Source organism: Liolophura sinensis, chromosome 1 (assembly GCF_032854445.1).
Source record: "Liolophura sinensis isolate JHLJ2023 chromosome 1, CUHK_Ljap_v2, whole genome shotgun sequence".
NCBI classification, from domain to species: domain Eukaryota; kingdom Metazoa; phylum Mollusca; class Polyplacophora; order Chitonida; family Chitonidae; genus Liolophura; species Liolophura sinensis.
The window spans coordinates 86,230,651-86,244,574 of record NC_088295.1 but is presented as its reverse complement, the minus strand read 5'-3'; the positions used below and the strand labels follow the sequence as shown (position 1 = coordinate 86,244,574).

General features: G+C 37.5%; 2 protein-coding genes across 4 annotated transcripts in view; one reads left to right on the top strand and one right to left on the bottom strand.

The window, feature by feature from the left end:
* LOC135461938 (tetratricopeptide repeat protein 21B-like) overlaps positions 1-13,924 on the bottom strand; it is a 42,689-nt gene that overhangs the window by 26,881 nt on the left and 1,884 nt on the right. The window contains exons 3-4 of one of the 3 annotated variants that reach the window (XM_064739228.1): positions 13,542-13,652; positions 12,877-12,941 (exon numbers count right to left, since the gene is read on the bottom strand). In XM_064739228.1, the coding sequence (XP_064595298.1) occupies positions 12,877-12,941; positions 13,542-13,652 (176 nt within the window). Of the gene's footprint in view, positions 1-1,724; positions 2,386-2,839; positions 3,317-12,876; positions 12,942-13,541; positions 13,653-13,924 lie in introns of those variants that run through there. The other 2 variants (XM_064739230.1, XM_064739229.1) reach the window with 2 other exon arrangements.
* Positions 5,700-11,405, top strand: LOC135461939 (toll-like receptor 4). The gene is made up of 2 exons (XM_064739231.1): positions 5,700-5,937; positions 8,473-11,405. Exons 1-2 carry the CDS (start codon positions 5,929-5,931, stop codon positions 11,092-11,094), a joined length of 2,631 nt encoding a protein of 876 aa, XP_064595301.1. The 5' UTR covers positions 5,700-5,928; the 3' UTR covers positions 11,095-11,405.

The window sequence follows — 13,924 nt, the reverse complement described above, 5'->3', positions numbered from 1 at the left end:
GCATCCCTTTAACCAGCAAACATAGGTTGTGACCAACTGTATTGAGTTTCAATAGAGGTCACATCATTAAGGCATCCCTTTAACCAGCAAACATAAATTGTGACCAACTGCATGGAATTTTGATAGAGGACACATCATTAAGGCATCCCTTTAACCAGCAAACATAGGTTGTGACCAACTGCATGGAGTTTTGATAGAGGCCACATCATTAAGGCATCCCTTTAACCAGCAAACATAGGTTGTGACCAACTGCATTGAGTTTCAATAGAGGTCACATCATTAAGGCATCCCTTTAACCAGCAAACATAGGTTGTGGCCAATTGCATGGAGTTTTGATAGAGGCCACATCATTAAGGCATCCCTTTAACCAGCAAACATAGGTTGTGACCAACTGCATTGAGTTTCAATAGAGGTCAAATCATTAAGGCATCCCTTTAACCAGCAAACATAGGTTGTGACCAACTGCATTGAGTTTCAATAGAGGTCACATCATTAAGGCATCCCTTTAACCAGCAAACATAGGTTGTGGCCAACTGCATGGAGTTTTGATAGAGGTCACATCATTAAGGCATCGCTTTAACCAGCAAACATAGGTTGTGACCAACTGTATGGAGTTTTGATAGAGGTCACATCATTAAGGCATCCCTTTAACCAGCAAACATAGGTTGAATACTTCAGTGAAGTTATTAAACTGATGAACTGATCCCACCTGGGATTAAGATAGATGTCTATATTAATCCCAGATCCCACTTGCAACACACACATTCTGTGTGAGCAGATTATGAGAAAAGAAGGTCATCACCATGTCTTTCTTGTGATGCTCTACCTTTAACAAAAAATGTCATCAATGACAGATGAACTGTATTGTCACTTCATTTCTCTCTGCATCACTATGTATGCCAGAAATGCTCCCCTCCTATCTACAGAGAAGAGTCATCTTGCTATGTTCTGGGTATTTCCCATAGTTAATCCAAACAGATTGCAATGTTTATCAATGTTTATCACGCTCTAAAATAGCAGGGCACAGGGTACATTTCACAGCTGTTAGACACCTTTAGTAATTACACTAAAATGCAATGTAAATACCAGTACCCAGAACAGTGCAATTTTGTTTTTGATTGGAGGTATAATGTTTAAGCCTCTCACCCCTACCACCATAAATACATGTACATACATGTACATCGTTTGTGTGGTTGAGCATATCTACTATGTACAGTATACTGTTCACTTTAACAAGAAGCACACATGTATACAAATATTATTACAGAAACAAATGAAGTCCTTGCATGTAGTATATCCAGGAGAATGACTTGCTAGCTGAAGCGAGTGTAATGTACGATGAATGAAAACTAATGTTACATCACACTTGTATTTAAACCATTTTTAGACTTTTCAAAATGGTACAGTTAATAGTCACAAAGAACACATATATAGACATGTGTACAGTTATGTATTTTAGCAGTTCTTAGTTGTTGCCTGGTAATTGTAAACACAGAAAGGAATTTAGGTTTCTATATAAATAGAGCTTAATTAAACAAAAGAAACAAATATAATCATATATATATATATATATATATATCAGGGAATGTTTAAATGCCTGCTCTCTCACAGATGTATGTACACATATATATATCCTGTTACTGGTACTTGACCACTCCAAAAACACGGTGATTTTTGCTTACCTTGCCACAGTATTCATCTGGGTTTTTTCTAAAACAACTCACCGACATTTTCATGAAAATCCCAGCAGCAATTTATCTATCAGACACACAGGCATGTCCTTTAAGCTTCTGGTATCATTTTGATCTAAAAGTTGTTATTTTAAAATATAATGGCATGGCCATCAACCTTGATCAGACAAAATGCACAACAGTTCGTTCATGGCTGTGTATGGCTAATTTGGAGAGGAAACTTCATGTAGAAAATAAAAACTGGAAATGAAAAAGGAAAGGAAATGAAAAATTTAAGTATACAAAGCTTCTAGGTGTAACAACTGATGAAGTTGTCCTGGGAGAAACAAAGTGAGATTCAGTGTACACTGATTAGTATCATCCAATTTTGTTACAAAAGATCAAAAAATATTCACCACACAACGCCAGAATTTTGTTTCATGTTTCTTGTGTGCAACCACTGTTGTATTACGGCTGCGCAGTTTGGGGCAGTGCCTCTAAGGAGTCACTCCAATGTATGTTTTGGTCTCCAGAAACGTGTAGCAGAGATCATTTTAAATGCACAATATATGACACAGAATCAAGAACTGTTCAAAATCTTTAAGTGGATGACAGAATATGAAAGAATCATGTTGCACAAAGCTGTTTAAATGCCTGAATGAACTAACCTCAAATATACCTATTCAGCCAATTTACCTACATTGCAACTGTCCATCAAATAAACCTTTGATCTACAATATCCATAAACCTCATCCCACCTAAACCCAGAATTAATGCCCTTAACCATTCTTTTAGTTATTTTGGGGTGATAACACATATTAAAAAAAATCACAAAATGTCAACGTTCAAATAAAAAAATGAAAGTGTTTAGTATGTCAAAATATGCTTCTGTTGATTAAGTGTAGAACTGTCTAAATGTTGTACTACACTGTATATGGTTGGCGATGATTTTATCAGGTGCATCCATATTTTATATATACTGTATATATATGCAAATATCTTTTTGTGTGAATGTGTGTGTACATGAGAGACTCAAGGAAGATTGATTTTGATTAATTTTTCTCCTTCAGAAAAAAGGATTATTATTATTGTTATTATTATTAATAAGTTGCACATATCCCACACAGATGAGCACTGATATTGGTTATGCAAAAGCTGCTGCAAAGCACCTTAGAATTTCACACCCAAGCTGGGGATAATGATAAATGAATTGATCGATCAATCAAATTCCCATGATGATCCAATGGCCACCGATGAATGAAATCAAGAACAAGTTCAGTTGAAGGTCAAATATATATTGAAGGAGTCATTAAATCTTCTTACAAGGTGATATAGGCACAGTGGTACTATGAGATGAATGGCTTAGTTAACCCACAGTTGAGCCATGGGGAGATAGCACACAGAAATTAAAGTATCCTTGTTTAAGGTATATACAATTGCATCCCACTGTAATTCCATATACATGTAAATGTGGTACTATACACACAGTATTATACATACATCCCAGGTAATGTCCAACATAGGATACACAATGTAAGCACCTTTATTGTTGTTCCGAGATGTTAATGGGAAGCCATTCTGATTCTATCTGACAACTACACATCTCGGCCAGTATTTATAGACGTGCAAGGCAAGTCACGTGACCGCGGTCAACCAATCAACGGCCAGTATTTGGTACAGTTGTGACAAAGTTGGCAATGCAAGAACTTCTTATGTAACCAATGACAAATTCCAGGAATATGGGAAGACACAGGGTGGATCTTCCTGCAGTGCAAAGGGACTTTCTTTACTAGGATCAAAGTACCCTGATAACATAGGGTTGCACCTTTTGTTTAGCTTCACATTTCCACTCAACAGTATATCAATCCATAGCCACAGAACAGCGTAGTGATATCGAATGCTCTGATCGTCTAATGACACTTCAATAATTAATACAAGATTAAAACAGTAACTATGGTTAGTTAATAATATACACACAGAGTCAAAATGCTATTTCAGTGCTGTTGTACATATGTAATAAACCTACTTTGATAGGAAGCACTTGATGACCTGTTTGAATGTTCCCGCTATCCAAAGGACTGCGCAACTTCCAAAAAAAATTTATACAAGTAGTACCTAGCCTTATCTGCATGAAATACAATGAAATATGCTCAGACAATAACACCCAAAATCACATTATGTTACTGAGCACAAACAAGAACATTACAACACAGCAAAATGTCAGAAGATGGCTAAAATACTTTACAAGTCTAGTCACATGACTAACAGGGTTGGCGAAGGAAAACATGGCTGCCGCAACATTTACAAAAGGCCTTATATGGATTACTGGTACACAGGGGCAATGCAGGGGTTAATACGTGTTTCACAGCATTATTTGGATTCCAGGTAAGTTCAGTAAGTTATACAGTAAATTCCTAGCCGATATAAGAGGCTATACTATGCAGCAAAAGGTAAGGAAAAGAACATCATAATGAACACAAGTTCAGTACAGGTGATGTCAACATTGGCAGTGAAAAAGCTATGCCTGCATGCATTTAGGTACATTTGTGGTTCACAGCAGCAATATAAAAATACATTTCACCATCCCATCCCAACCTAGAATTATACTTTACAGTTATGTAAATGTACTCATGTGGCATGTTCATGCACTTGTGTTAACACATCTTAACTTAAGATTGATGTCTGAGAAGTGTAAAGCATATTTACTTTAAACAAATCTACGTGGGTGATCCATAACCCAGACTGAGAAAAAAGACTAGGCTAAACCAGTTCAAACTTCTACTAAGGATCAAAGGAAAAGATGAATAAGTACTGCGTAGGTGTGAAAATTTTATGTGTACATTCTAAAAATTCTAAATTCTTAAATTGAATGCATTTTTCCTCATGCTACATGTAGTTCTACATCTAAATGTCTACCCGCCCACCCCCGTCCATCCCACAGTGAGGCTTACATCCAAATCCCTTTCTGAAATGTACATCCAAATATCTCACCTGTGTTGTATGACCAAATGTTGTGTCACTGTTATGTACCAAAAATATCATCCATTGTGTATACCCAAATGTTTCACACATGGTGTATACCCAAATGTTTCACACAGTGTATACCCAAATGTCTTGCCCATGGTATATGCTTGAATGTTTGATCCACAGTGTATACCCAAATGTTTCACCCGCTGTGTATATCCAAATGTTTCACCCATCAGTGTATGCTCAGATGTTTCACCAATGATGTACCCAAATGTCTTGCCCATGGTGTATAGTCAAATGTGTTACCCATGGTGTATACCCAATGTTTTAACCATAGTGGATACCAAATGTCTTGCCCATAGTGTATATCCATATGATTTACCCATTGTGCATTCCTATATGTCTCCTTCATGGTGTATACTCAAATGTCTTGTCCATTGTGCATACCAAATGTCTCGCCCATACCGTATACCAAATATCTCACCCATGGTGTATACCCAATGTCTCTCTCATAGTGTATACCCAATGTCTCTCTCATAGTGTATACCAAATGTCTCCCCCATGGTGTATACTAAATGCCTCACACATAGTGTATATCCAAATAAATTATACCTTTGGTATACACACAAATTTCTAATACATGCAGTATAAAACCCATCCAGGGTTTACCTATGGTGTAAACCCAAATAACTTAAATATGGTGAACATACCCAAATGTTTCATACATTACACACATCCAGATGCCTCATGCTGTATAACCAAAATGTCTCACATAGGATCTTTATCAAAATGTTCTCCACATGATGTATATTTTGTAAAATTTACCAGGGCACAAAATCTAATCAGTCTCACTCCCTACAAATCACCTTGAATTAGCTTGATGTATTTTTATAACAATATGCATGGTTTTCCTTAAAAACACACCAACTTTGATAATAACTGGGCAAGCAGACAAGAGTAAAAGTGAACATTAACAAACAGCTAACCAGGCTCCTTCATACATTAAAGTTCAACAAGTCCTATCACAAAAGTGAAAATAAATACAGCTCACTGCAGATGTTGCATAACCACTGTTTATTGCACACCGTAACTTGAGCATCAAATTTCTATGAAAACAAGTGCTAGGCATAAACCTGTCTGCAGTGTGTTAATTCATCGGAAATAGGACAGCTTCAGGCTCAGACCAGTTGTTACCACACCTCATGTCTACCAGTACACAAGTCAGCCAAAAGGTAAAGCTCTGGTGAACAGAGTAAAAGTCTACCCAAAACAGAATTGGACACAGTGCTTCATGCCAACGGTATGTTTGGAAATTTGGTCTGATTTTGCCACTGTAAACATTTACATAACTGGAGAGTCTGTAGCTACACCTCTCAAAGTCTACCTTGTGACAATGCTGCTATTGGGGGACAAATCTGCCTATCGTGTTATAAATGCTGTATGAGGTTTGTTTGTCAATGTTAGTCTGTATAATGCACAGAATAGGAACAGACACAGTATGCTGCTGGATGTTATTCTTAAGAGGAATCAGCACCACTTTAATGCTTCTGGTCAATAGTATGATGACTGTCTGAGTTCCACAAAGATAGAACGCCACAGGTTTTTTCCCCTGAAACACTATGTACAGATACGTGCAACAACAACTTGGTGAAAACTTTGGAGGGGGCTGGGGGATGGTAGGGGACAAATTTGTTGCAATGAAGCTAAGTGTATTATGATGAGGAAGAGGTATAATTATATGTAGTGTACACTATGAAATACCAAAAGCAGGAAAGATCAATTTTAACGTTTTTAGAACATGTTTGCATGTCCTCGGTAATTTGTCCTCGGTAATTTACATAGCCATCTTTTTAAGGATACATTTTGTAGACATTTGACTTTGTTTGACAGCTTTATTGTTACCAGTCTTGACAAGCTCATCATGTGCTGAAAAACAGAATAAAGAAATGTTTAATCAGTAAAGACAAAGGTTTGGAAATATCTTACCCAAGAGTCTTATCCATCACATATATACAACCGTAGGTCATGGATAAAACCAGTGAGCCTGGTACACAGCTCAAGTCATGTGACTTCATGAGATCACAAGAATCACAAGGAAACATGGCTTATGTATGGATGCCAAAGCGGGGAAAAAATATAGAAATATTATAACTATACAAACTACAAAACTGAATTTTCCTTTCAGAATGACAAATTTTAGTGTCATAAATTTTAAACAATATATTAAACTAAACATTTTCAACAAAAGATACAGATGTTAACTCGATGGTAAAAATATCACTGAAACTAAACAAAATTTTATCCAAAGGAAATATCTCATGTTCAGACACCAAATCTAATTTAAAAAAGCACATGACCATCCAAGACACACTTGACCTTCTAAGGCTATGCATAACCTTTACAACGTCACTTTCCGGCAACCATTCTGAACTAGAGCTTAACCTATCTGATTCCAGTGCTAATACTGAAGCATGAGCAATTAAACTGGTGTAATTTCTAAATTGCACAATCATATTTCATGAATTCTTGTTCATACGTATCATGAATAGTCACATGGTTTCTTGACTGCAAATGTCTTGGATTTTGTGTTTTGACAGGAAAATATATGTTTGGAGCGAAATTCTGTCTTGAACTAATGTTTGTGTCTTGGGGTAAAATTTCTGCTTTGGGTCAGAATTTTTGTTCTCGACATATTATTTTGTCTAGGGGAAAGAATTTCCAGTTTTGACTGAAATATGCTTGTTCTTCTGCTATTACATTTTAGCAAGTAAAACTGAAAATTTGAGACATAATGTGTTGTCTTCTAAATAGTCTCAAAAACCGGATATTTCAACTCACCTTTTACAAATAATTAATCCAAATTTCTTGCTCATCTACATGATGTTCACAGACCAAATCAAAACACCATTGGGTCTGTCCCGTAATTACGTTTGCTGGCATAACTTTACTGCTTTTCATAAAAAAAATCCCAACATGTACATCTATAATACAGTGCAGAAAAGAGAATGGAGTCAAAATAAAACTGTTTAAGTCACATAAATTGAGAGCAAAAACTGATTACGCCGAGAAGACTTAGAGAATTTTCCAAGTTCTATAAAGATAACAGGTCATTTTCTTATTCTCATATTATACCAGTCTCTACATTTGATGAATGCCAAGTAGATCCATGGTTTCTTTGATTCCAAATACAGAACAACTGAGGTCTAAGAAAAAGTGTACATTACAAACAGGTCTACGTCTGCTCCTACATCACACTTTTTAAACCATATAAAGTATTGTATCAAGCGGTTAATGGATCCAGTTTTAGTCAGTACACTTGTTTTTCAAAGAGCCTAAAATAAGTCAAGGTGAGAATTAAATTTTTAAAAATATGCTTTCTTGAAAGACAAATCTTCAATGTAATGGATCATATATAGTATTTTATGCGACTTGTCAGTCGTGCCAATAAAACCTATTGTTATCACAGGTATATACATGCTCCTTTCTGCCATGTGAAGTGCTGACGTCTGTGATTAGATATCTACTCGAGATGCACGTGGTTCAAGCCACGCTTCACTACAAAGTCTTGTCTGTGTGACCAGCATTATCCACTGAATTCACATAAAAATATAAGAAATAGTCACATAAATTGTCAAACTATTTCATTAATTGTTCAACTATGTAAAGTTAAGTCTTCCCACTTTTGAATGGGACACCCATCTCAACTGACTTTGCAAGTGAAATGACAGCACTCTTGTGACCCACCGCCCATGTGGATTGACACACATACACATTAATAATGTATGCAAAATAAAGTTTTGTACCAGATATTTATTACCTCTTTTTTATTTTGCAGATGTTTTTAGGTCTAGTCCACGCCACCCTGGCAGCCATGATAGCATCAGTTTCTCAAGGAGACATTCAGCAGAGGACAGGTCACTATTTGCTGGAAAACCCATCTCCACTACCATGGATTTGTCAGAGCCTTTGTTCATGTGCGCTGGATGGCCACTCAAAATTATACCATGGCAACTGTTCATATCGGCAACTGGACAGGCTGCCAAACAATTTATCATCCAGCTTTGTAAATCTGAACTTCAGCCATAACTTCATCGAGAATGTCCGTGGGCTGGCGTTTCATCAACTCGCATCTCTGCAGACACTAGACCTTTCCTACAATCGACTCACCAGCCTGGATGAGATGGCCTTCACAGGCTTGCACAGTCTTGTACAACTCAAACTAGATACCAACAGGCTGACTTTCTTACAGGACAAACCAGCATTTAAGCCTGGTGTGTTTGTAGACTTACAACATCTACGTATTCTGAACATTAAAAACAATAGCATGAGCTGTGCAGAGTCATGTGACTATCCTGACACAGCCTTTGCTCACCTTAAAAATTTGAGGGAGCTGTTTCTAGATGGCCTGCCAAACAAGACCTTTGGGCCTGGATTCCGTAACCTATCACTCTTGCACACTCTGGATATAGGCACTCAACACGGTGGCTGTTCAATGCCGTTTCTGGAGAAGAACACATTTACAAACTTTGAGCCAACAAACCTAACAAATCTTACTCTGCAGCACTGTAACATTAAAGACATACACCCAGATTCTTTTCTGCCTCTTAAAGTAATTCACACAATTAACTTTGAATGGAATCGCTTGACCTTCCAGAAGTTAAAAATTGGCTTAACAGGACTTTCAACTTCCCCTATTAAAACACTCAGACTGGTTCACATTGAATATTTTGGGTTAGACTTTCGCCTACCTAGCACAACATTTGAACCTATAAAAAACACGAACTTGACCAGCCTTGTTTTCCAAGACAGTGGGATTTCAAAAATTTGTGACGACTTCATTAAGTACCTTCCATCATCCTTAGAAAATTTGGATTTGTCAGAAAACAACATTGTAAAAGGCAAACAAACCTGGGCTAAATATGCTCCTTTTTTGCTAAAACATTTAGTGAGTTTTAATGGCTGCTGCCAGGAACCTGGCGAACAATTTCACCAGAACACATCTGGTCTCAAAGAAGCAACAGACTTTCAGACTTTTCACTTCTCATCACAGACTACAGCTTACATGGACCTCACACAAAATCTTTGTCCTTCATCTAACAGACTTACTATTCCCCTTCCATCAAAGCTCAGATACTTTTATTTACAAAATAACAATCTGCAGTTCGGCTGTATTCCACCTATCATTTTCCTTCAGCCAAACAGTATTTCGCACATTGATATTTCAAACAATAAAATGGAACTTCAAGGTCCCTTACTTGGACTCCACAAACTAAGAATTATTAACTTGTCAAATGGTCAGAGTAGCATTCTAGGACAAAGCTTTTTTCAGGATATGCCAAGTCTTGAACAAATAATTCTAGCGAATAACAATCTGAACTGTCTTGCCAATGACACTGAAGGCCACACGTTTTCAATTCCAGGCAAACTTAAACACCTAGATTTAAGCAATTGCAACATAGAGACTTTACATGAATCTATATTAAAGGGTCAGCATCAGCTTCAGACATTAGTGTTGCGCAGCAACAGTTTAAAACATTGGCAGGTCAAAGTAGGTCACATGACCAACCTGCAAAATTTGGACTTAAGCCATAATCAACTGACCACTATTGAATCATCAGCACGCGGCGATCTAGAGGTTGCAATGAGAAATTCAGCATTAAGGATTTCGTTCTTAGGAAACCAGATTCAGTGCTCATGTGAAAACCTAGAATTTCTAAGATGGCTGGACCAACACCAAAAATTTTTCATTCTCCTTTCCTCATACACATGCACACTACTTGGGAAAAAAAATGAACGACTTGCCAATTTACCACATTTGATAAAAAAGCTAGAACTTCATTGCCTGCAAGATAATATAATAATAGCATCTTCTGTGTCTTTCGCTGCTCTCATCCTCATCATCACACTTACAGCATTACTCTATCGTCATCGCTGGAAGGTGAGATTCTTGAAGAATCAACTGGCTTTAAGACTAAGGCTTTACCAACCACTAACTGATGAAGAGGACAATGATGTTGTTTCCTACGATGCATTTTTATCATATGAAGACAGTTTACATCGTTTCATTGTGAATACCATATATCCAAATCTGGAGCAACAGCGTGGACTTCAGCTCTGCATACATACACGAGATTTTATGCCCGGCACGGCAATAGCAATAAACATTTACCGTGCAGTTCACTACAGCAAGAAAACTATCACCTTCATCACAGAGGCATACTTCAGGAGTGAGTGGTGTATGTATGAGTTAGAGATGGCCTATCTGGAGAGTGTTCACACGGGCAGGCAGAAACTCTTACCTGTACTCATGGAACAGATTGACTTCACCACACTTCCGAGAGATATACAAAAGATATTTCAGTCTCTCACCTACCTAGATTACACTAACATGGATGAGGAACAGTTTTTGCAAAGAACAGCAGAATCATTACAGTCAGACTGTGATCACCAGATGTAAGCATGCAACCAATGCTGGGTTGAGGTTCTGGATGCTCTTAGGATAAAAACAATCATCTGACATATTCATTAATTGCACCACAATAATTTCACAGTAGAGCTTAAAAGCTGATATACTTTACACTGTGTGTTTATTCAGGTATCCCGTCATTCTGCACAAACATACCTTCTTAATAAATGCAACACCTTACACTGTACTTACCAGTATCACAACTTCAATTGCAATATAGGTTTCTATAGACTGTAGTTACTGTGCTGCATTGTTTATATATTTGATTGTTGTTTAATGCCACACAAGAATTTTTCATTTATACAATGGTCAGTTTTATACCTCGTTGGAAGAAGGCAGAGTGCCTGGGGTAAACCACCATCTCTTGACAAGGTCCTGACAAACTTTCCCACCTGTGCTATACTGACTTGCACCCAATATTGGTGGAAGATAAGTAATCTTATCAAATTCAAGACTGCACAAACAGATTCTTTGTAACAAGAATGACCATTCAACAACATAGTTAAAACAAGAGCATTGTGTGGCTTGAAGCTGCACCTCAACTCTCTTGTCATGTCAACATCATGTCCTCGATTGGTCAAAATGGCCAATCAAATTCCGGCCAATCAAATTCTGACCAATGAAATCACAGGATTTAAGTCAGGTGGTTTGTCAGTAACCTGGGGAAGAGCAAGGTTTTACTGTGGGGGAACCCTGATTTTAATGAATAAATGAATGAATGCTTGGGGTTTTACGACATACTTAACAATTTTTTTGGTCATATGACAATGACGAGTCATTAGGTGTGTGTACATATAATGTGTCTTCTTATGGCAAGGTGAGTCCATGCTGCCAAAGTGCTACCACCATTGAGGTATCATGCTGAAGACGCCAGATATGACACCCCACCCAGTCACCTTATACTGACACTGGGCCAACCTGTCCTGTTTCCTTGCTAATGTTTCCTTGCTTCAGCCTCTCTGTGCTGGGCGCTAAAAGAGGCAGCAACAAGTACCATTTTTAAAGTCTTTGGTAGGACCTGACTCGGGTCTGAACCTGGGTCTCCCAACTTTGAGGTTGATGCTCAAATTATTAGGCCACTGAAGTGGTCCCCTAGTTTTAATGACCGATTTTAAGTGCAATGGCTTCTAACCAAAATGGGAAAAATTATTAAACTAAATAAATAAAGCAATACATAAATGCCTTGTCATGTGTAGGAGCATCTGTATCTGAGGTCTACTCAGTGATCTTTGCTGTGGAGTGAAGCATGACAATACAGTAAATAGCCTAAAATTTCACCGGATGCAATTAAATGCCATAAAATATCACTCTTGGTGCTGAAAATTACCTTTCTATTCAGATATCTTCCTAACTTCAAAAGAAACCTCAAAACACCTTTTCAAGATACGAGAATCAGGTAAAATGTACAATGTTTGGCATGGGCTAAGAAAGTTTAAGTCAGGTACAAAAGATATCAAACTTTTCCTTTCCTGGGTAAATTGTTCAAAAGTATATCAAATACAAAGCCAGGCATATATACCTCAATACCAGTCTTATGTTAAAACACATCAAGTTAAATTTTAATCTAAGCTTCAATCCCTTCCAGGTTTAAACATTTATACACATCAGAACAACAGAGGGGTGAAGACAAGACTCGGCATAAAAACACGAAGGGGATGTAGCAACTAACATGAGGAGAAAGGTCATCTGACCTTCAGTGCCTTCTCATTTAAATCTTTCTCAGAAATTAAAGCATACAAAAAGAAAAAGGCTTAAACATGTCAAAAATCTTACCATTTCACCGGACTGTTTCCGCTCCTCCTTAAGTTTGGTGTCCAATTCAATAATGGCGTCTTTGTCTGTAAAAATGGAAGTAAAGACAATTATGGGAATTTCAACATTACCTGTCAAACCTTAGCTCCTGCTGGTTTAGCTGCAGCTTTCAGTCAAGACACTTGTTGGATAACGTCAAGGCTAGAATGGCTTCGCCTTACAAACCTGACTGATCTGATGTTTATTGAGTATGGTGTAAAAAAAAAAAACAGATTCATACATTAGTGCCAGGTTTCACAAAGCACTCTGTTCACAATGTTATGTTCACTTAAATACAATGGTAATCGGTACTGTAGGCATTATGTCTTCATGGTAGTTGCGAGCTCGTAACGTTAAGACAGCTTCGTGAAACTGGGCCTTGAAAAACAAAAAGCTAGGATCAGGGATAGAGGAAATCAAATGGAGCTCACAATTTCTCGTGTGTCTCATGATGAACTTGCTGACATGTAAAGTTAAACATCTGGGCACCGATTTACCAAGCACTCTTAACTCCATGTTCACTTAACTACCACAGCAACCAGTACTGTAGGCATTACGTTGTCATGGTAGTTGCGAGCTCTTAATGTTAAAAGAGCTTTGTTAAACTGGGCCCTGCACTCTTGTATTAGTACAGTATGATGTCTTACCAATAGTCCGACTCTTCTTATGAGCATACATAAGCGCCATAGTAGAGCAAAGGTTGACGTCTCTCTTGTCCTTGAGGAGTTCTAACTCTCTCATTCCCTCCTGAATACGATCTATTAAAAAGAGGACGCATCCAGATTTGACAAGACAGATAAATAATGACATAAGCTGTAATTACAATCCTGTAATCATGACATCCATGACATGACCAGAACACAATCACTGCATTTGTCAGATTGCGTGTGACTCATCACTGTGGATGTGGAAATTCTGAAACATTAAATTTTGCATCATTACAAAATATCAATGATTTTTATCTTAACATTATGGTAACTAGTAAGTCAGTTTGATTCACACTCAAGCACTACAACATATGGTTTATTAC